Source organism: Falco rusticolus, chromosome 3, assembly GCF_015220075.1.
Source record: "Falco rusticolus isolate bFalRus1 chromosome 3, bFalRus1.pri, whole genome shotgun sequence".
Taxonomy (NCBI): Eukaryota; Metazoa; Chordata; class Aves; order Falconiformes; family Falconidae; genus Falco; species Falco rusticolus.
Genome location: NC_051189.1, coordinates 109392942 through 109415036, shown reverse-complemented (window position 1 = coordinate 109415036; position 22095 = coordinate 109392942). Strand labels below are relative to the sequence as shown.

General features: G+C 48.7%; 1 protein-coding gene and 1 long non-coding RNA gene across 23 annotated transcripts in view; both read right to left on the bottom strand.

Moving 5' to 3' along the window:
- Positions 1-9845, bottom strand: part of SPEN (spen family transcriptional repressor) — a 69663-nt gene extending 59818 nt beyond the window's left edge. For 4 of the 5 annotated variants that reach the window (XM_037380860.1, XM_037380861.1, XM_037380863.1 and 1 more), the window contains exon 1: positions 9663-9845. In XM_037380860.1, the coding sequence (XP_037236757.1) occupies positions 9663-9745 (83 nt within the window). In that variant the 5' untranslated portion in view covers positions 9746-9845. The remainder of the gene's footprint in view (positions 1-9662) is intronic. The other variant, XM_037380862.1, reaches the window with a different exon arrangement.
- A 2563-nt stretch (positions 9846-12408) lies between these two features.
- On the bottom strand, positions 12409-22017 carry LOC119145161. Of its 18 annotated transcripts, none has more exons than XR_005103328.1 (9): positions 21166-22017; positions 20513-20817; positions 18425-18919; positions 17994-18044; positions 17381-17492; positions 16732-16849; positions 16178-16285; positions 14488-15320; positions 12409-13938 (listed from the first exon to the last, which is right to left on the bottom strand). It is a non-coding gene; the product is annotated as an uncharacterized LOC119145161 (long non-coding RNA). The 18 variants fall into 18 exon arrangements; XR_005103323.1 differs by lacking the exon at positions 16732-16849 and having other exon boundaries at positions 12409-12908; positions 13143-13938; positions 21166-22015; XR_005103327.1 differs by lacking the exon at positions 16732-16849 and having other exon boundaries at positions 12409-13245; positions 13903-13941; positions 21166-22013.
- Between the last annotated feature and the right edge of the window lie 78 nt (positions 22018-22095).

Sequence of the window (22095 nt, the reverse complement as noted above, 5' to 3'; positions counted from 1 at the left end):
ATGGTCTCGCTGCCATGCTGCAGAGTACTTTAAATATGTATCATCTTAAGGCTTCGTAAGTCTTGGTGCTCACTGGTTCATACTTCTCCAGTAAAACACAAACTTTACAACCTCTTCTCCAAGGTTTTGTACATTTTCCAGGAAATGGTTATTTCACAAGAAAATCAAGTTTATCTGTCTGCAGTCTCTTAGACCATCCCAAGTGACAGGATTGCTCTTCTCCTTCGAACCACAACTAGATCTGAATGAGGGACCAGCTTCAACTCAGTCAACAGCTTTAACAATTTGAAGTTAATTTCTGATAGAAAGCAGTGACAGATCCAAGGACTCGCAGTCAGGCCACCAACCCCAAAAGCTCACCTACTACTCCTGAAAGGTTACCACCTTGAAACCAGGGAAGAAAAAATGCCCCACCACTCTGAAAAAAAAGTCAGTTCCCAGCCAGTCCAGCCTCTTCCACAAAGCCCTGTCTTCAAGCTGCCCAGCCACTCCCGTACTGCCACACCAGCCAGTCACCCAAACACAGATGTGCAAATGTTACTGCGTTGGTTCGTGACTCACTGCTACCATCGCCCTGGAGAAAGTGCTTGGTCCTGTGACTAAACCAACTGGCAGCACAATACTCGTCGTGAGCCAGGCATCAGCCCAAGGAAATCAATATTCCCTGCTGACAAGCGCCCAGCACACACTCAGGTGTTCCGTCTGCAGTGACTACCTGTGCTCTAGGCGCTTTCTCCATCAGTAAGAGCTTAAAACTTTCCACAGCTGAGCTCCTTAGCCAGCCAGATTTTAATGGCTTTTCTTTCGATGCAACTTGAACTCAAGGTTTCGCTAAGCTAAGATGAAAACTGGCTAGCTTGAATTTCATCGCCAAAATGTTTCTCACTGCAGTTTTAGGAGCTGGCCACAGCACAGAATTCAGCAAGCCCTTCTCTCGAGGTGTAGGGGTACTACCAGACCAACAGCGCTCCTCCTGCAGTTAAGACACAGCCAGGTACACCACCCCATCTGCAACACAACCAGGCACATCACCATCACCACCAGGGAAGATGCTTCCTCATTTTATGCTATTCCAGTCACCAGCTTCACCTTCAAATGCTTGTTTTCAAAAAACACAAGCTAGGCAAGAGCATGCCTTGCCAACACAGCCAAGGGACTGTAATCTCTGAATGGATGCAGAGGAAGAGAGGCTTCCTGAGCTCAGCTGCTGCCAAAAAACGGTGTATCTCACTGTACCCACAACCAGCCTATCATCTACAACATCAGTGTTGAAGTCATTTTTATTTTTTAAACGTGGCAAGGCTTCTCTGCTATTAACACTTCCAATGAGTTGTTTTAGAGTCAAGAAAGACCAAAGGTTTATTTAAACTTTGATTACAATGAGGTTACTGTGCAGATCGTTAGCTGTCTAGATGCGTATTTAGCTGGCTTTCCAAGAGCAGTGTCTCACACATACAAGTACAGAGCCCCTGAAATTAAATCAGATGTTGATTATATATACAAAGGGAGATACTTACCCATCCTGAGCTTTTATTCTCCTCACAGTTAGGACACTAATGAGGCCGGAAGAGTTTTTTCCTCCAAAGATGTCTACTTTAAACATACAACTTGGCAATTTATTTTTCTTATTTTGCCCTATTAACTATTACACGTCACCCACAGCTGCCACAGAGAGCCTAAAGAGGGAACATTTAAATAAGCCTCTATGCGCTTTTTGGCAGCCGTCACTATTAATGAGGACGGGAGGTATTCACACGAGCGGCAAGAGCAGATGGACCACAGCTCCGTGCTTTGTGCCGTGCGGAAGCGGCAAGCATCTCACCAAAGACACATACACTGCAGTTGGGGAAATCTCTGACAGGGACACTGGGTTACTCTCAATGAATCCCATGGACGGAAAACCCCACCAGCTCAGTTCTATACCTGGAAGAAAACTGAAGGTGATTCACCACTTGCCAAAAAAACCCCACCAAACTTAAAATCTGGCAATAGTATTTTTATTGAGCTAAAGGATCATTTCAAACCCAGCTTTGATTGGATGCCTGGCCACCTTTGTGACAAGAACCTGGTTTGAACCCAGCTCTGATTTCCTACCACATCAGGGGATAACAAAAGACATGCAAGCTCGTCTATTTGGATAAAGGAATATCCAAGAGGAACACACACACACAAGTCAGCACTGTCTCCTCGCCACCTGTAGCCATCGGTATCCAACAGACAGCAGTGCAGATCATCTATTCACACTCCTTCCAGAGACATTCAGTGGAGATGAGAGTGCGTTCAAGGCACTCTCATCAGATTTGGAAGCTCAAGCTTCAGATCTAAGTGCACTTAAAACAAAAACAAAACAAAAAACCCCAAACCAACAAAAAAAAAATCCCACGAAAAAAGCACTTTAAATTTTATGTTGCTAAGCTTAATTAAAAAGGGGAAGAAAAAGGAAGCAAAAAAGCTCCCTTTTGTTCTTAAAAGCTGCCCGAGTCTTTAAACAGAAAGCGGTCATTAAGACAAGACTGCTGCTCTTCTCCCATGATTAGTTTGTCTGAGCGGAAAATTGATGTTCCTTTCACATCTGAATTCTGCTGCATTCTCACCCAAGTCACCATGAGCATTTGGACCTCGGACAAGGCACGAATATACAAACTATAGCACAGAGCCAGCCACATGCTATGCTGCAGGACACACTTCCAAAAAAATCCAGCCCAAGAAGGATGTTGTTTCAAGTGCATTCAGAGGCACTGCCTTCATATTCAAACTATCCTGCTCACAGATCAGGCAGCAGCAGGCCCTGGAATAAATCCCAGTATATTTATGAAAAGTCTGCAACAACGTTTATTTTTCTACTAAAGGATGTTATCTTCACACGCAGGATTTTACAGATTGCACGGGACAATTACAGAGTGTTAGTAGGTAAAACAATAACTATGGAAATGCAGAAAACAAAGCTGTTGCTGTGTTTTATTCATCATACAGAAGTCGTCATCACATCTTAATATATTACTGCAGAACAGCACCGGAGACATTTTTTCAGACCCGAGGAGAGACCAGAGCTGCCATTACTCACCAGGCAGACAGAAAGGCGAAACCTCCTGCGCTACCCTGGTGTGTACAATCACCAGGTGGGAAACACTACTGACTCCTTAGCTTGGGCGGCAGGGGGGGCAGGGAAAGCAGCTTTTGTCTGATTTTCATTAACTGTTCAAGTAGTCTTCAGAACACTACAAAGACTCATGCAAAGGTAAGCCGCGAGGCTGGTTGTACACTGAATTTCCATCTTCAGGCTCATATTCCTCCCACGAGATTTCTAAATCGGCATGCTGAAGATGCAGCTAAACTCAGAATCTTATTATGGAGAGTAATCATATTTTCTAGTTTATTCCTCAGTTCATTGTTTAGGAATGTTTGCCCTTGCAGTCTTTGGCTTCAGGGCGTTCTCAGACCTCAGCAAGTTCACTGAACTTAATAAAAAACACAAGCAAAGCATCTCATAAGTGCTTATTTTTGGTAGCTACCCAAACCAGAACGTATCCACCCCACCAGCAGCTTAACAGCTTACATCCTTGTTGCCAGCAACTCTCCCAAAACCTTTAATAGCCTCACACCAGTGACCAGTGACCCTCAGTTCTCTACCCCTTCCCCAAACATCTTCAGGAGACTGTTTTGATACTTGTTACTTCTCAGGTGCATCCTCATGTGCAGAAGGCATCTTCTCCTCCTCTTCAGAAGCTGACAACAGTGTGAAACCACCGCAACAGCAAGACAGCTGTTGCAACACCTCAGCTCATGAAAACAAAACGCCCGAGGAGCCCCAGGTTCATCCTGACTCACCAACTCGTCCAAAATCTGTAACCTGCCCTCTGCTCATTTGGATATTTACTTCCTTTTTTATGAAAAGCCAGCTAGCGCCTCTTCGCCCTCAGCGAAGACAAGGACCTAATTTTGGAAGCACCTTAAGACGGCAATAAGGTCATTTGCCAGAGAACTTGGCATGACTTTCTGTCCTATGAAAAGCAAGGAGGGGGAAAAAAAACCCCAACCAACAGCTAACAAGGCTATCACAAAACAAATTTAAGCCCTTTCTCGTCCCCTGTTCTAACCTGATGAATGAATTTAGTACCTCCACAAGCCTCGCAAGAACTGGTAAATTCTCAACACGTGAGACTGCTTCCTCGCAGTCTGCAAGAAAGGGTGCTAGGATTACTTTATCATTGTACCAAAGGAATTTAGAGTAAGGACAAGAAATACCAAAAGCCAATGTCGCTTTGGAACGGCTCAGTGACAACAGAGGCTGCTCTCATCAAATCACAAATAAACATAGCCAGGACCTTTGAAGAAACTTCAGAGAAGAAACAATGCCAAAAAGGCTCAGCAGACGACAGAATTTTGTGACCAAGTGACACCAACTTATCTAACACAGCTAAGCATATAAAAACACTTAATAGAAGCTTAGTCCAAATCTACACTCTTTGCGGCTTTTCATTAAGTTTCTTTGAAATAATTATATAGGCATTTCCTCAACCAGCGTGGCGTCACCAAGCTGCCACCTCAAGTGCATGCAAAGAGCAGAATCCGGAGCAGCCAGAGGATTCATGAATCTTCAACTGTTGATGAGCCATCCTCCGTGTGACTCAGGCTCAGGGGAAGAAGTAGGTGGCTGCAGACAAACGCTGCTCGTAACGTCCCCGGTACACCATGGAGGTGATGCCTGTGCTGCTTTGTGGCACTGGGTGAATCAGAATTAGGAATAGAATTAAAGGAGATCTAGCCAAAAACAAAGACGTGAGCCGCCACCAGTACCAGCACCACCATCTCCCCAGTCAGCCACCCAATCAACAAACCTACACCCAGCACAAGGCCAACTTTCACTGGGAACAGACTGAGACTCAAGGAGGCAGGACTCACCTCGTGTCTTCCACACCTTCCTTTCCCTTCTGATTCTGGGCAATTAATTTAATCCCCTTGCCCTAATCCCCCAACCAAATGTCCTCCCGTGATCTTCTTGGGGTTTATGTTCTGCAAAACTAAGATTACCTTACTGGAGGGACCTGTAAAACACAGTACAAACAAGTCCTGATACCACCCAGTATTCTAGACATTGCTTCAGCAAAGCACGGGCATAAATTTTACCTTCCCCCTCCCTTCAAAGTCTCTGAACTGAAACGGCTGGTACCTTATCTGTGAAAATACCATCACTTAAAAATTGTATGACTAGAGAAAGAAAACAGAGGAAAACTTCTGTATTTTTCTTAAAAAAAAAACACATCTGGATAAAGATCTCTATATGCAAAGCTGATGTAGTATAACCATCCATGTGTTTGCATCCTAAACGGTACCAAGAACTACTACACGATTGTAAGCAATGAAAGCCTGGGAATGTATTTGAGAGTTTTACTAGAAAACCAGGAGCACTATTCCTTCCAACTGAAGCCCGTCCCCGTGGAAGGGCACTGCAAGACCTGCCGGCATCAGAGGCGGCTGAGAGGCACCAGACACAGTGCTGTCCTAGCAGCCATCACCCTCAACAGGCACGCAGGCTTTTCTTCTCAGCGCTCCAAGCCAGCCCACCAGCAGCAATCCTCACTGCTCAGAATGTGCACATCTGACCGAAAAGCCCTCTACTCCACCTCAGTCCACAGCAGGGACATAGGGATCAGGGAAATTTCACTGAATTTACACTCCCAGGCATCAAGACAAAACATGGTCTTGTGAACTGACCAAATGTTTTCTAGAAGTTACTGAAAACAAATGTTGTTACGCTAGTTTTCTGTACAGCAACTCCTCAGAGAGGTTGTGTTTAAAACGCAAACCCCTTTTCCAGAAGGTGTCCTATGCATCTCCTCAAAAACAGAAATTGGAACAAGCTGAAGCCAGGAAAAGCCCATTTCCCCCCCCAAAAAAATAATTTTTTAACAGTTATTTGTCTTTGCTGAGATTGCTCCAATACACAATTTACTTCCAACAATTTTCAAGTCGCGCATTTGTTTCCTGAAACCCGGGGCTTCTCCTAGCCTTGGTTGCCACTCTGAACGTCATAACTCTCCCACAGAATAGGAGATGGCATACCAAAGTCATGTGCTTCATAATTAAGAGGCTTTTACTCCTCTTTGCCCTTTAAAACACCAATAAAGGGGCAAAGCCATGTTCTTTAAGATAACTGAAAGAAAACGCGGGGCGGGGGGAGAATATAGAAGGCCAGCACTTGCGCTGGGGACAACTGTTACTATATTTAGTCACCTTGTTCTGCAAGCTGCCGAGCATCTGTTTCAGTGATGGTGAACGACTTCTTTTTTTCCTGCTAGTCAAGACAGCATTGATTAGGCGAACCCAAATGATTGCTACCACCGCTTCCCCGAGCACCAAGCTCTCGGCTCCCATATCCCAACACAGATCTGCTACTTATTCCATCTTAACAGTGGACCTCCAACCCGGCACCGACTGCTTTCGCACTTGGGAATGCCTTAGTAACTCCAGTTGAAAGAAAAGAGGGCACATGAAATAGAAGCTTTTTAAGAGGCAGTATCTGGGTACAAAACTGAAAGGCTGTAACAACTTCAACTTGTTAAAACGCACCGAAAACCATTCTTTTGCAACCTCCTTTCCTATCAAGGCAATAAATTTTTAAAAAAAGGGATTTTAAGGAAAAAAATACCACTGCTCGCATAAGCCAGTGCTTCTTGAGACCAGCTTCAATAGCGTCTAATTTGAGAGGAGGATTTGTCAACAGAGAGCATTATTTCAATTCACATGAAACAAAACTGATCAGGAGCATTTTTTTAAAAAAAAAAACAAAAACAAAAACAAAACTAAACTAAAAAAACCCCCACAGTTTCTGCAAAAATGCCTTTTTCATCTTAATTCATCCCTTAGAAGAATTTACTTGTGAGATTGCAAAGCCAAGCAAGGTTCCCGCAGTAACTGCTTCAGTGAAGGGGGGAGGAGAACCAGCAAACCCCTCACATTGAACACACCCTTTGGGTTTTAAGTTTTAGGAGTCTTCCTCGAATTTTTGCTTCTTTAGTAGGAAAATGGTTGTGTTTCTCAAACTTGCCCCTAGCAGAGACTGTGCAACAACACCACCACTTGCATATAGGCTTTAATATGGAAATGACAGTATTTCCTAAGCAAAGTGGAAAAACAAACTCCCGTGGGTTGCAGAGAGGCTTCGGGGGTCACAGTATTCCCGGGCGCACCCCAGCTGAAATTTTAGGCGGTATTTCCCCGAATTCTTCCTCCTGCTCCCATGGCTCAGCCTCCCCGTGCACCGTTCACCCTGTTCTCAGGCTGGGGGATGGGTGGGAACCGGGTTTCGCCAAGCCCAGCTCCACCTGAAAAGACTTTCTCTCCAAACTAAATTGTCCTTCCCAAGGAGGAGCCTTCCACATCCCACCTCCACGCTCCAGCAGCCGCCTTCCCTATGGATATACCCACCACGCCATGCAATCCTTGTGTAACATGTGTCCCTTCCCCCAGGCGGGTACCAGCATACAAAGGAAGCCCTGCTCCATTGTCCACCTACAGCACCTATACATTGAGCCTGAAACCCAGCTCAACACACACCGCTTCTCCCACCGCCAATATTCAGCTGTTTACATCCCCAAAAGGGCTACGGGGGCAGCATGTCGTTTCCCCCCCATGCATTAGTACCTGCACCCACAGCCAAATGTTTTGAAGCGTGTTTTAACTCTGTTTACTTGCGTGACATCAGCCTCACCCAAACACATCAATCCCGGCTAAAAATCAGTTTTCAAAACCAGTGAGAAACTGCAGAAATGAAAGGGGGGGGGGTGTGTGCCTGGCTGCAAATCTCCTTCCCAAACCTCCGACTGAAACTCATGAAGGTAAAAACAACCAAAAAAAAAGGTAATTAACGATTCAGCGCCTGCCATTTTTTCCCATCCATCTCTAAGCAACAGTACCATAGCAACTTTTTTCCTGCTTTAATACATCTTACAAAAGGAGGAGGACTGGACAAAGTAAGACCCAGGAAAGTCAAATTTCCACTTTTGAGTACCTACCCCTTTAGCTAACCATGCCTGCAATTTGACAACCAACCCCAAAGCAGGTTTTCTTTCCCCAAAAACCCTGCCTTTGTACAACACTGGGTCACGTAACCTGGACTTGGCAGACAAGCCAAGCCACCTTGAACGCAGAGCCACCATCCCGCGCTCTGGCACAGGCAAAGTGGTGATTCTGAGCTCAGGGGAGAAAATAAAAGGTGAAGCTCGATTAAACCAGGACAGTTTTCTAAGCACCGATGATGCCGAGGACAGGGGCTTTGCTGCTGCCGCAGCACAGGCCAGGAGGATGAAGACCCCCCGGGGGGTCCTCCCTACACACCCAGGGTGACCCCAACCCCCCCTGGCCCCAACTGGGGCCTCGCCGCCATTTCAGAGACCAGTTGGTCCCACCAGCGTGGTGGCTGTGGCAGCGGGGAGGTGGGATCCGAGTCCCCCCCGGCCCCCTCGGCAGCGGCAGGCAAGCAGGAGCCGGGGCAGCAGGGACCTTCCTCCCTCCGCTCGGTGTCACCGCATCTATTTTTCCCATGGTGACTCATTATTAAGGACGCTCCGTCATTTTTCCGACGCAGGAAGATTAAAGGAAGCTTCAAAAAAAATGTTTTTTTTTTCGGGGGGTAGGGAAGGATTAAAACACCCTGGCTGGAGGGGCCGGGAGCTGAGCGGCCATTCTGGCCTCGTTACCTTCTTTTTTCCCTTAAAAAAAAAAAAAAAAAAAGCTTCCGGCGTAGGGTACCGAGCATCAACTTTGTGCAAGAGCATTTCCCGAGGAAAAAGGTGTTGCTGAGGCAGCGGGGGAGAAGCCGCCTCCTCCTCCTCCTCCTTCTCCCGCGAAAAGCCGAAGGGAGGAAAAAAAAATACAACCATGCAAACAGCTACTACTTCCTTATGAGCAGAATTAATCTATGCAATAAAAAAAAAAAAAAACACGACAATATAACGACTCCAAAGCCCTTCCCGCGTGGAGGGATCCGGTGTTTTCTCCGTGGGTTTGTGTGGTTTTATTTATTTAAGAGTCACGCTTTTGCAGCTGCAGGCGCTGGGGTTCCCACCGCCCGCCGCACCTCGGGGGGACGCAGCATCCTGAGGACCGACGTGGCTCCAAGCGGAGCAAAACACAGTAAAAAGGCACCAAAATAAAAAGAGAAAACTCCAAACGTTGACTAATTATTTAAAAAAAAAAAAAAAGAAAAAGAAAGCGGCAAGATGGCCAGGCTTAAGGCTGCCTCCGAGACACCGCGCACCCCCCCGGCATGAAATCCACTCCGTGCAGAAAGCCGAGCTTCGACACGCTGCTCCTCCGTATTTTTATGGGTTATTTTTCGGTGTTATTACGGTTTTTCCTGCGCTCCAGCAGGTCTCCCCGCGCGTCCCTGAGCGGCGGGCGGCCCCGGCCATGGCGCGGGGTTATTTACAGCGATTTTGTTTTCCTCCTCCTCCTCTCCACAGGCCGCGGGAGCCGCCGTCCCCCCGCGTTCCTCTCCCCTCTCTTCGCTTTTTACGGTGTTCGGGAGGTTTTTTCCTCCCGATTTTCCTCACGCCGAGCGAGAGGGGAGCCGCGGAAAGGGCCTCCCCGGGGGAAGGGCAGGGAGGGCGACCCGGAGGCGCGGGAAGGACCGGCGGGGACCCCCCCCCGCTCCCACTCACCGCTTGAAGTGCTCGATGATCTTCTCCTCACGCACGTTCTCCGGCAAGTTGCCCACCCAGAGGTGCCTGGTTTCCCGGACCATGCTGCGCGGCGCGGGGCGAGCCCGCCGCCCCTGCCCCGGCTCCCGGCCGCTGCCGCCGCCTCCCCCCGCGCAGCGCTGCCGGCCGCCGCTCGCCGCCCGCCGCCGCCTCCTCCTCCGCCTCCTCCTCGCCGCCCTCCGCCTCTTCCGCCGCGGGGCCCTGCCGCCCTCAGCGCCGCCGGCTGCCTCCCCCCGCCGCGGCGGCGGCGGACGACACCATCCCCTCCGGGGGGGCCCCCTGGCTGGCGGGCCGGCTGGCGGGCGGCGGGCTCCCCCTCCGCCGCGGGTTTTCTTCCTCCCGGCCTCCCCCCGCCGCGGCCCTCGCTCGCTCGCTCCCGCTTCCTCCTCCTCCTCCTCCTCCGTCAGCGGCAGCGCGGCGCCCCCCCCCGCCGCCGCCTCCTCCTTCCCCCCCTCCGCGCTCCCGCTCCTCTGGCGGCTCCGCTCGGCCCCCCCCTCCCCTTCCCCGCGCCTCTCACAGCGCCACACGGGGGCCCCCGCGCAGGCGCACTGCGCCCCGGGGCGCGCGCCGCGGGCCCGGCGGCGGGGGCGGAGCGAGGCCGCGCAACGCCCCGCTCCGTGCGGGGGGGCGGCGGGACTGCGCCTGCGCGGGGGGCGCGGGGGGCTGCACTGCGAACCGGCGAGGGGTGCGCTGCTGGGGCCGGGGCGCGCTGCGAGGCATAAAGGGGGTGCGCTGCTGGAAGTGGGTGCGGTGCAAAACATCGGCAGGGTGCGCTGCTGAAAATGGGTGCTGTGCAAAACATCAGGGTGCACTGCAAAACAAAGTGGGTACGCTGCAAAAAATAATAAAGGGGGTGCACTGCTGAAAATGGGTGCTGTGCAAAACATCAACAGGGTGCACTGCTAATAGCGGGGTGCTGTGCAAAACAAAGGAGTGCACTGCAAAATATAAAGGGGGTGCACTGCTGAAAATGGGTGCCGTGCAAAACATCAACAGGGTGCACTGCTAATAGCGGGGTGCTGTGCAAAACGGAGTGCACTGCAAAATATAAAGGGGGTGCACTGCTGAAAATGGGTGCTGTGCAAAACATCAACAGGGTGCACTGCTAATAGCGGGGTGCTGTGCAAAACAAGGGTGCACTGCAAAAAGGCTGCTGTGCAGAAGGGTGCACTGTTAAAAATAAGGGGGGTGAGTTGCTAAAAATGGGGTGCTATGCAAAAAATAAAAGAGGGTGCACTGTTGAAAATGGGTGCTGTGCAAAAAAATAAAAGCAAGCTGCTGTGCAAAAAAAAAGGGATGCATTGCTAAAAATAAGGGGGTGCCCTGCAAAACGCAGGGTGCTATGCAAAAAATAAGGGGGGGGGGCACTGCTAAAAATAAGAGGTGCACTGCTGAAAATAAAGGGGGGTGCCTTGCTAAAAATAAAGGGGCTATGCAAAAAATAAAGGGGGCACACTGCTAAAAAAGGGGGTGCACTGCAAAAAATAATGGGATGCTATGCAAAAAATAATAAAGGAGTTACAATGCAATAAAAAAAACCCCAGAAATAGGGGGCTGCAATGCAAGGGCAAGGTCCCACCAGCAGCACCCCACTTGCACCCAGGCTGGAGGCTCGTGATTCTCCCAGCTGGGGGGTCCCAGCCAGGCATGGGGGGCCGTAGGGATCCCCCCCCATCCCAAGGCACAGACCATCTTTACTCCTGGGAGCCTATAGCTCTGTGCATTTGTGATGGCTCCAAAGTTCGGCGCTATAGGCAACCCCAAGTGGGGCTGGTGGTGCTGGTCCCCGCTGCGAGTGGGGAAGGGGGTCACCGAATCCTCCCAGTGGCCCAAACTACTTCCTGCCACCAAAATGGGGAGGCCACCTCACCCTGAGAACTGCACGAAAGAAACTCCCACCGTCGGGAGCAGCCGGGTCACCCCCTTCTCCCCACGGGGTTTTGCAGAGCTCTTTAATTAAGACGGGGTGAAGAAAATGCTCATTGCGAGTATTACCCTGCTCCCAGCAGTTAACTGACTCGCACGTTGCACCCCGTCCCTGCTCAGAAGGTGGCTCTGCAACGTGGAATCACACATTTTTCAACCCAAAGGGTCTGGTTTTCCACCAAAATGTGCCTCTGCGTGGATAAAACCCACCTATCTCTATACTGGAAAAGGAAAATATCCGAACCGATTACCGCTGCAAGATTCCGAGCAGTCTGAGGTCAGGATAAAAGTAGACACGCACCCAGGGCCGCGAGCATTTTTTTGGAAGCCAGTTAGCTGCTTTCACCACTGAGAGCAGCCTGATATTTCAGTATTTCCCTTGGCCGAAGGCTCCCGACGGCGCTTTCCTATTGATTAAAACCACGTTTTATTTGTCGGGGCGAGCGAGTGGTGCTCAACTTTGCTGCCTTTGCCACCCGGTCTGGCCAGGCTCTGCCTGGGGCCGCTGTAACCTTCTGGCAACAAGTCCACCTCGACAACTGGGCAAAGTCATCAAGCTATAGGTGGCTTAACAAACATGCAAATCTCTGGGTTTAATCAGGGCTCTGACGCACATCGACGCGAGCCTCCGCGGACCTGGCCCTTATCCCCAACTCTAGCACTGCCGGTGGCTGCGTGCCCATCCCCTACAGCCCCGTGCCTCAGTTTCCCCAGCAATGACGGGCGTTATGCTGCTCCACCAAACCGAGATCTACTGATTAATAAAAAACCCCAACACCTCTTTGCAAGCAAACCATCTATTATTTAAAACGTGATGGAGCCACAAGCGCACGAGAAAATGCACTGCCAAGGCGCTCCACCAGCACTTTCCACCGCACGTTTCACCTCCGTGGAAATGGGCTTAGCTTTCTGGTTTAACTGCTCGGAAGCGCAAAGACAGTCGCTACATGTCAATACCTTTAATGGGCTCTACAGGCAACTATTTTAGAGAGGAAGAAATGCAAACCACGCATCTAACAGGTTTTTGAGGCGGAATTCTTCCCTCTCCGACCAAGTGTGCTTGCTGCAACAGCATTTCCAACTGTTTGTCCCCTCACTCCCTGCTTGGGTGGCACCTCCAAGGGCCACAAGAAACCCGTGGCGGCTCTCAGGTCCTTCAAAGAAACCTCACGCAGGGTCGCTGCTGTCACACAGCCATCTTGCAAGCAGGCTAGCCGGGAGGGACATCCACGGGTTGGAAGCTGTCGCAAACAAAGCCATCCCAGAATCATAGAATCGACTCTGTTGACAGAAGCGACAGTTGAAACGAGCGCTTAAAGAGCTCCCTTCACACGAAAGCCAGCTGGGAGAGGAGCGCAAGCCCGGCTGGTGACGGCAAACAAAGCTCTGGACCATCCCAATACTTTTCAACCACTTTGGGGGGAAACTGTTCCCAGTTGCAACACGCGACCGCACTGGCAACGCCGCTGTAACCGGATCCCTCCAACTCATTCGAAGATTTTAAAGAACACATACCCAGCCTAGAGACCAGAGCAAGTGTAACCTTCCTCTCCGCAGGCCAAAGGGGCCTCGACGAAGGACTGGTCTTACATGGCAGCAACCAACGCTGTCCTTGCTGCTGGAGAAGAGACGCGTGTTCGCACCAGCCCACTGTCCCGCCACTAGTGACAGCACGGTGAGCATCCAGGGGTGAGACATGGACACGCATCCCTGCACACTACCCTTCCCAGGCGGGCAGCCAGCCAAGGCAGGGGGGACTTCAGCTGCTCACCATCACCTTTGGGACACGCAAGGGCAGGGTCTGGTGCACCACAAGGTGCAATTTAAATTACTCATGCCCGTGCAGTGGGCGTAGCCGAGAACCCAGCAATCTCCGGACATCTCTGCCAACCCCGTAGTTAAAACATTTGGATGTTTCTTATCGGCACTTGGAGAGGATTAAAATGCCAGGGCATATATTAATGAGGGAGCAGGTTATAAACCCATCTCAGCTTGAACACTGCGTTCACATCAAGCAAAGCAAAAACAGGACAGATCAAAAGAAAGCCATTAAAGGCGTGAGAAAATGGTGCTGCCATATAAGGAGCTAATAAAGTTAGCCGCTCTCCAGTTTGGAGGAAAAAAAAAAGGGAGGGGGGCCAGGAGAAACAGAAAACATCCTTGGGGTCCACACAGCCAGAGACAGCCTCACTTCAAGGAGGAAACATCAATACAAAGAAGGGAGCAGACAACACCTGAAAAGGCAAGTTTGCACATTTTTAACACGGCGTCTTACCCAAGTGGTGGAGCTCGCTGCCACGTGTCGCCAGGACTGCTTGCCAAACATATAAAAAAAGCAAAGATTAGATACCGAACAAGGACAGCAACCAGAGCTATATTTGCTAAGACAGTAACTTCCTATACTTGGTTCTGGCTTAGCAGTAGCTCTGCATTTCGTGTTGCAGCAGCGCAGCTGGAGGTGGGGAAGGGAGGCATTATGCCTCTCCCCATAGCTGAGGGCACCAGCCAGCTGTATCGACCAGGGACTTGCATGGATTAGAGTGGTCACGTTAGCAGCATGCAATGATTATCCCCACCAGTGTCCAGCATGCATCCAGCTTGCTTTGCTTTTTACAGAAAAACAGTAGGTTGCCCAGGCAAGAGCCCTCAGACATCAACAGAAACACTCGGAGCGTTTCTTTGTTCGAGCTGGCCAGCTCCAGCCACCATCTTGTCACTATAAAATGTATTTACGTGCCTTTCCTGCTCATTGACTATATTTATTAAAATGACAGTATGGCAGCTGAATATCAAATTGCCAGCTAGGCTTTTATCGCATTTTTCAGGCAGCCTGAGTTACTGGCCTAATTTTATTGCTTACCCATTACGTTTTATGCAATGGATAATTTCCTCCAAGAAGGAATTGGTGCTGCTTGATATTTGGGCTCATCTGTTGCCAAGACAGAGGATATCAGCTTACACGCGGGTAACGCTTTGAACATGAAGCGCCTGGTTCTGGATCCTTAAGCAACACAAAGTATAGGATTTGTATTAATAAAGCTGTTGATTTCAGTTCTTTCCTCTTTGAGGGTTAGTGCTCCAGATCTTCATAATGAGATGACTCTGTTCAGAAACCTCCCTTCACGTTTTTGAAACCCAGTATTTAGTAATTTATTTTCTAACGCTCTTTCCCCGCTAGACTTCTTATCCACACAGTACCAGGGATGGGAGCTGCCACAAAATACCACCACTGTAGCCAGTGGGTTAGCTTCTGCAGCACAGTAAACACAGCTCAGGAGCCCCCTGGAATTCAGTTTACACTGAACCCATTTGTATATATATAAAAGCACACTTCTGTTTTTAAAATACCTGGCTATACAACAACAGACGTTTCTTCAGCAGCAGAGTACAGTGCCATGGCTGAGCCGCGCTGTCAAAAAATCCTGTCACAGGACTGCAAAAGAACCTACTTTTGCTCACTAGGTAGTAGATATATTAGAATTAATATCTTTTTTTTTTTTTTGCCTGTTGTCAGGAAAAATTAGAAACGTCACAGTTTCACTGTGTTCAGGGGCATCACTTCTGCCCTGCTTCCCCTTGCCCCTGAACTTCCATGCAACCACATACCAAAGAGCTGTGCCTGCTCACCTCACAAAGGTTTTTCCCAAACACAGGGCACTTCAGCAGCTAGACGCAGGACTTTGATCTTCCAGGCTACAAAATATTACATTTTAGGCAAAAAACAAAGAAAACAAAACCCCAAAAAGCCACCCCCATGTGATTTGATACCCGAACATGACAACTGTAAGAGATATAAATCCCCGAGGACCGGATAGATCGCCGTATCCCGTACTTTGCCATTTTTAACACCCAAGTGTTCTGTTACCTCTACACAAAGGCCCCGTGTGCAATGCCCAGGAAAACTCCCAGGAATTACGCTGGAGTGTTGCAGGACAAGGTTTTAACACAAAACCCACAGTCCAAACCTGTGAGCTAAAGCCTGCTCTTCCCCACGTTCCCCATTGGATTGATAGCACACCCAGCACAAAATAAATACCGAGCCAGGCACGGTCAGAGCTTTTATTTCATCAAACACCATTTTGACACCGAAGCAAGTTGACGGTGTTTTAAATGAAGCAGACTGAATGTGCATCTGCATGGTTATTGTGCTTTCACTCCAGAGAAAAGCACAAAAGAAAAATACTTGTGCGTCAAGACCTGCTGTACTCAAAAACCCTCTCCAGCAATACGGTGCAGAACAGTTTCTCAGCTAGCTTTGGCTTTCATTTTACCGTGGTGCAGCTTTTTAACCCTGGGATAACAAGAAAGCTTGAAAGACTGCGGTTTCCCCCCGTTATGGAGGAGGAGAGGAGGTTTCTATCGCTTGCGTTTTGGCTTTTTGGCACCAGAAATTCAGGTTTTGTTTAGCTTGGAAATCTGACGGATGTAGTTCTATAACTCTTTGGTCCAAAGCAGAGGGTGGTAAAAGTTCAGTGCTCACAAGGTAATTCTTACTCATTTGTCCTAAACTGCCAAGGAGAAGTAATTCCAGTCCCACAGGGTGCGCCAACCTGAAAAATGTGGAAACATCCCAAACAGCCAGCTCCTTGGTTTGCTGTACCTCCATGCCAGCAAAGGCCTCTGATGAGCATGAGGTGTATCTCCAAACCCACATATCCCTAACGAGAGAATAAAATTAATATCCCTGTCCACACTGGTTTATTTCAAGCGTAGGCGAGGTTTTAGGCACTGGAGCTACTGACAATTTTCATGTACACCACACACCCGCTTTCCCCAGCTCTGCACCACAGGGAGTAGGGTATGACATCTGGACTGGACCCCTCACACTTACCCCCTACTAAATCTTTGCCAGAAAAGCATAAAGTCATAGCTGTGCTATGAACTGCTGCATTTCTCAGGTGTTGCTCCAGCTTAGCAGGGGCAGAGCCTTTCCACTGGTCAGCCGGAGGCATTCACGCAACACCAATGCCAATATTCTCATTAAGGGAGGCTAACGAGAACGCGCCAGTACCCAACACTCCTCACACACTAATGATTGCTGGGACTCTGCACCTTGAAGTCATGTGTGACCTCGGAGAGACCAGCACCAGGTGCTTTTTATTACCTTTTGCAACACAACAAAAGAAATTGCACCCAGTAAGGAAGCATTTTCCTCCTCCTCAGTGAGCGAGCATGACTTTGAGGAATCAAGTAATAAAGCAGCAGCATCTCACAGGAGCAAGCTCACAGAAAAAAAAAAAAAAGATATAGTTCAAGGGGACCCCGATCTTCACCAACACAATTTAGGACGTTGCAATGCTCCCTCTGACGTTTGCCTGAGCAAAATTAAGAGTAATATACTGTCACATGTAGGTCTGTTCGCTTGTAGGGAAAGGGGCCCCACAGTTTTACTCCCTGGAGGCAACCGTTCTCCCCACCCCTTTTGTGTGTATTTTTTTTTTTTTTTAAATGTGCCACACATCAGCACAATGCTGACAACTGCATTGTATGTTTTCTGCCTATGCAGCAGTTCAAGAGCACACAACTCTGGAAGGTTTTTTTGAAAGGGGAAGGGGGGAGGGAGCTGTCCTTTGCTATACCATTTTAATTGCATGGCTTGCTCTTCTATATGACCACAGGGAAGGCAGAAAATCACTAAGGCTTAAAACAGGCGCCATTTTTAGCATCCAAAAGGGTCAAACTCAAGTCTTCTCACACGATACAGTGAAGCTTAGAGTAAAAGCTACCACAGGCAAGAAAAAAAAATAAATTACCAGGGTTCCTTCTGTGGAGTTGGAATTGACCCCAGAAGACAGCTCATCTGTCCTTGCTCACTGTTGTTAGGGTCTCCACACTTCCACACCTGCCAATGCAGAGGTACCGCCACTGAAACAGGAAAATGGAGGGAAGAGTATGAAAAGCTGGACTGTCAGTTTTTCCACCTGCCAGCATAAGCTCAGCGGAGCCTCGGTGGCACCGCTCCAAAGAGCAGCAACCAGAGCACATTACCAGCCTTTGCAAATAAAGCTAATAGTTAACATCTCACACGCACATGCGTTACACAGATAGGACTGGCAAACACAGTTTCCTTTAAAAATAAGGATGACTAACCCACAGCAGTTTTTCTTTTTTTTAAAGGCCACAAAGCAGAGCTTTTTCCAGAAACACCAGCCTTTGCTTTTGTGAAACAGTAAGCGGTGGGAAGGGGAAGCCCTTGGACCTACTCATGCTATCCAGACAGAAGTAACCACAGAAACATTGTGGGTTCCTGTGGCCCGTGTACAACACACGCTTACACAACCAGAACCCTGTGCCTTACGCTCCTCAGCAAGGCCAGATCCCACTGCCCAGGCAGCTCTTAGATCGCTGCATGTTTACAATACTTACAAAGAAGGTATCTGCTGTGGAGAGGGGTTATGCAAACAATCTTGTATTTCCCTGGGAAGGAAAAAAAAAGAAGAAAAAAGAAGGGAAAAAATAAGGCATAAGACAGCTTTCACTCCTAATATTGCAACATTGCCCTGCGCTACCTGGGTCAGGGAAGGGATGGGCTGGAAAAAAGCAGCACGCAGGGTTCGGTAATCGAAGGAGAGCGTCTGCACTCGCTCGGTGGGCCCAGTCCCCCAAGCAAGGTCACTCTGGCTCTAAGGGAGACACATTAGCGCTAGCAGCCGGCTTTAATGCAAAGCTGTGGTCAAACCACAGCAGAGCCAGCACTAACGGAGGTCACTTGGGGACTACAAAAAGCTAATGAATTAAAAAAAAAAGGGGGGGGGGGGGGGGAGGGAGATGGAATCTATAAGCAGATGTTTACTGACAAGCAAGCAAGTCCACAGCTTCACTCTGGCAAGCTGCATGGCCGTCTGCACGGAGCAGGAGGAAAAGGAACAGCCCGGTTCCCAGGACGCAGCAAAATACTCTGCATCTACAGAGAACACGGAACAGATTTAGGTTACAGCTTTTAGCTAGCCCCACTTATCAACCTCCCCTACTCCCAGCTTTGTAGCCCTAAAACCCAACAAATTTCGCATTTTTTTAAGCACTCAGAAATGGAGATTTGCCACCTACATGATTTTTAGTGGTGGCACTATTAAAATACTTACCCACCTCACAGCCAAGGGCTGTGGAATCTTACATTTGTGAGTGTTTGCAAATGATTTTGAAAGCCTTCCAAGGAAGGTGCTGTAGGATTGTAAATCCTTCCCATTATTAATAAAATGGAGCTATTGTTCCAGCTCTAATCAAGACTTGTCTCCAGCTGGGCAATTTTAAAACGCAATTCAAAACACACACAATCATGAGGAAGCTTCAACCTAAGGCAACCAAGAAAAAAAAAAAAATCACTGAAAGAGCAAGCTGTTCTTTAAGGGGAGGGGGGGGGGAAGAAAATAAAAACATAATAATCCTGCTATTTAAAATGAATTCCAGGCAGGAGCATGTTCGGGCGGCGGGGAAGCCTCCCTCCCACCGCCTCGGAAAGGTCACTCCTGCCATCGGTGCCCTCACTAAACCAGATCAAGGCTGCGGCAGTGCGTGCGAGCGAGCAACCCCACTGCTGCGAGCCCAGCCTCATCCATCTCCATCAGGAGACATCTCTGCTTTTAATTTATTTAGCAAAGGGGGAGGGAAAAAAAATAATAATAAAAAAACCCCAACACCCTTTTCAAGGATGGGGAGATCTAGCAAGGGGGAGAGGCTCGGAAAGAGGCAGGCAGGGAGAGGTGGTGCATCCTCTGCATCCTCCTCCTCCTCCGGCGGCAGGGACCACGCCTGCCCGGCGCTGCGGCAAAGGCTCCGCAGTGGGTGCTCCCCTCCCCCGTAGAAACTTCTGGAATAAGCTGCCAAGCTGGGGAGAGGAGAGAAACCTTTATACCCGCGGGAGGGGGGAGCAAGCAATAAAGCACATACAAAAAGGGAGAGGCTTGCACAAGGACTGGGTGCGTGCAGGGGAGGAAAAAAAAAAAAAAAAAAAATATATATAAAAGATTAAGCTCACGAATGGCTTTGGCAGCCCCGGCTCGGCAGGGTTTTGCAGCCTGCTTGGCTTTAAATAAAACACCCCAACACAAAGCACAGGGGAAAAAAAAAAAAAATGGTGGTGTTTGGAGCGCTAGATGGTGGGATAAAGGAGCTGATCCCTCCTCCCGGATCTACAGCAAAGCCCTGCCATTTCAGTTGAACTAATTTGTCCTCTCTTTTTGTTGCAATGAATTGTCTGATCCGGACTATTTGATTGCATTTGCAGCTTCAGTTACTGGGGTTTGTGTCTTTTTTTTATTATTATTCTTTTTGGTTCTCTTTTATTGTTGTTTTTCTGGGTGTATTTTTTCCTCTTGCAATTTAAAAAAAACCTCCCCAAATCTCCCAAGGAAAATCTACATCTCTGTGGAATAAATAAAACATTCAGGCACAAACTTCCACCATGGACTGTAAAAAAAGAGATGGGTTACTTTTTGTTCTTTTTCTTCTTCTTTTTTTTTTCCTTTTCTGATGGCATTTTTTTCTCCTGCTTTTAGGATATATTATAGTAGAAAGCCAATGGAGGAAAACAAAGGTAATATATATATAAAATCAAACATATATATGGGCCAAAATTACAGTGATTATATATAATTAAATCAGTGTTTTAGGTGTGTGGGTTTATTTTATATTCTGTAATCAGTCCCTGGAAAAAGGAGAGAGATAGAAAATATGTAGTGTGTATATATATATATATATGTATATGTAGAAGTAAAAGAGCATCTGTATGGGCCTAAATTTGTAATTCCAGGAAAAATCAGCAGTATTTTAGGCATGTGATTTTTAACAAAGAAGGGGCAATGTTATAACGTAGCCTGGCAGAAAAAAGGTAAGGCAACATTAAATCAAAACAAAACAAAAGAAAAGAAAAAAACCGTATGTGGTACCTTGGCTGCAGAGTCCAACAATGAGCGTTTGGATGTTATGGGGTGTATATATATACACCTTTTTTTTTTTTTTTATGGTATTACCACGTCTGATCACACCAAGTATGATTTTAATTAACCGAATGGCGGGCAGGTTGTCGTGGGGAGCAAGGCGAGCAGCGACGGCTTCTTCCCTGTGCCGCTCCGGCTTAGTAGATAAATCAATCCTCAGCTGTTTCGGGGTTGGTTTTTGTGGAAATCTTTTTTTAAGCGCGTTTGGGTATTTTCCACGCCGTGAGGAGAGCGGGAGGTGGTGGCTTCAACCCCTGCGAAGGAGAAAAGAGGTGGAAGAGAGAATTAGGCATAAAACTACCCACCTTGGGGTGCATGTGGTGATGAGGGAGGGGGCGGCTGTGGGATGACCAGTTCTGGGCCAAAACTCTTCATGCTCTGAGGGAAAAAAACCCACATTTTAGGGGTCGCTGCGAGCAGTGCCGTGAGGGGATGGTGGGGCCGGGGGCCGAGGCCTCCGCCGGGGCCGAGTGGAAACGCGCGTTTCTGGGCATTTTCGCATCCTTTTGCAAAGGCGGCGAGGAGAAAAGGGCGGGAGGGGGGGGCGGGAGGTCAGGTTTCATCCGCAGCGCTTTCGCTGCCTGCCTGGAGGGGCTACGCACATCGAGGAGGAGCCCCTCCGCCGTGCTCCTGGCACGGCTGAAGCCCACGCTCGCCGCCCCGGCCCCCACAGCCGCGCATCGTCCGTCTTTCCCCGCGCTGCCCACCCGGCGCCATTTTGTCGCCTCGGCGCCTCTCGCCGCGGCCCCGCCGGGCGGCCATTTTGTGAAGCGAGCGGCGGGCAGCGCCTACAGCAGCGCGGACGAGGCGGCGCTGTGGAGCCGGAGGCGGCGGGGCCGGCCTGAGGGGCAGCCCCGGGCGTCCGCCTCGCCTCCCCTTTGTCAGGCAAACGCCCTCCCTTTTGTTGGGGGTTTCTCTCTCTCTCTTTTTTTTTTTTTTTTTTTTTTTTTTTCCTTTTCCTTTTCCTTTCCTTTACAAAACGTGGTGCTCTTAAAACACCGGGTGGAGGGCGATCGCGTCAGCAAAATTCAGCCTCGGACGAAGGAATCCGATAAAGGAGATTAAAGTCTATTCCCCCAGCTGGGCTGTGAGGGAAAGTTTAGCTGCACTGAGAATTAAGGGATATATTTATTTTTAGGAGCTATTCCCTCCTCCTCCCTCCAGCTTTTTTCCCAGTGATAAATCACCGAGGTCAATAAGCTGCCTTGACAAATGGGATAACCTCTGCGAGAAATACCTTATTTTTTTTAATAAAACACCTCACCTATGGGCTCTAATGGACATTAAGGTGTAACAAACTGCTTGAAGCCAGGTCTGGGTGAAAATTATTAATTTTGGGGAGATAGGCTCGGGGATGCTGTAGTCATTGCTGATACGATGAAGGAAAGCTGGGACAGAAAATGTCTAAAGCTTGCAGGAGCGTGCCATGTATCTGTTTTCATAAATAGGGTGGGTTGGGGGTTGGTTTTTTCCCCCTTTTTTTTAATAACCCATTGTATCACTCGCAGCCTGGTAACGTGTTTGCATAACCC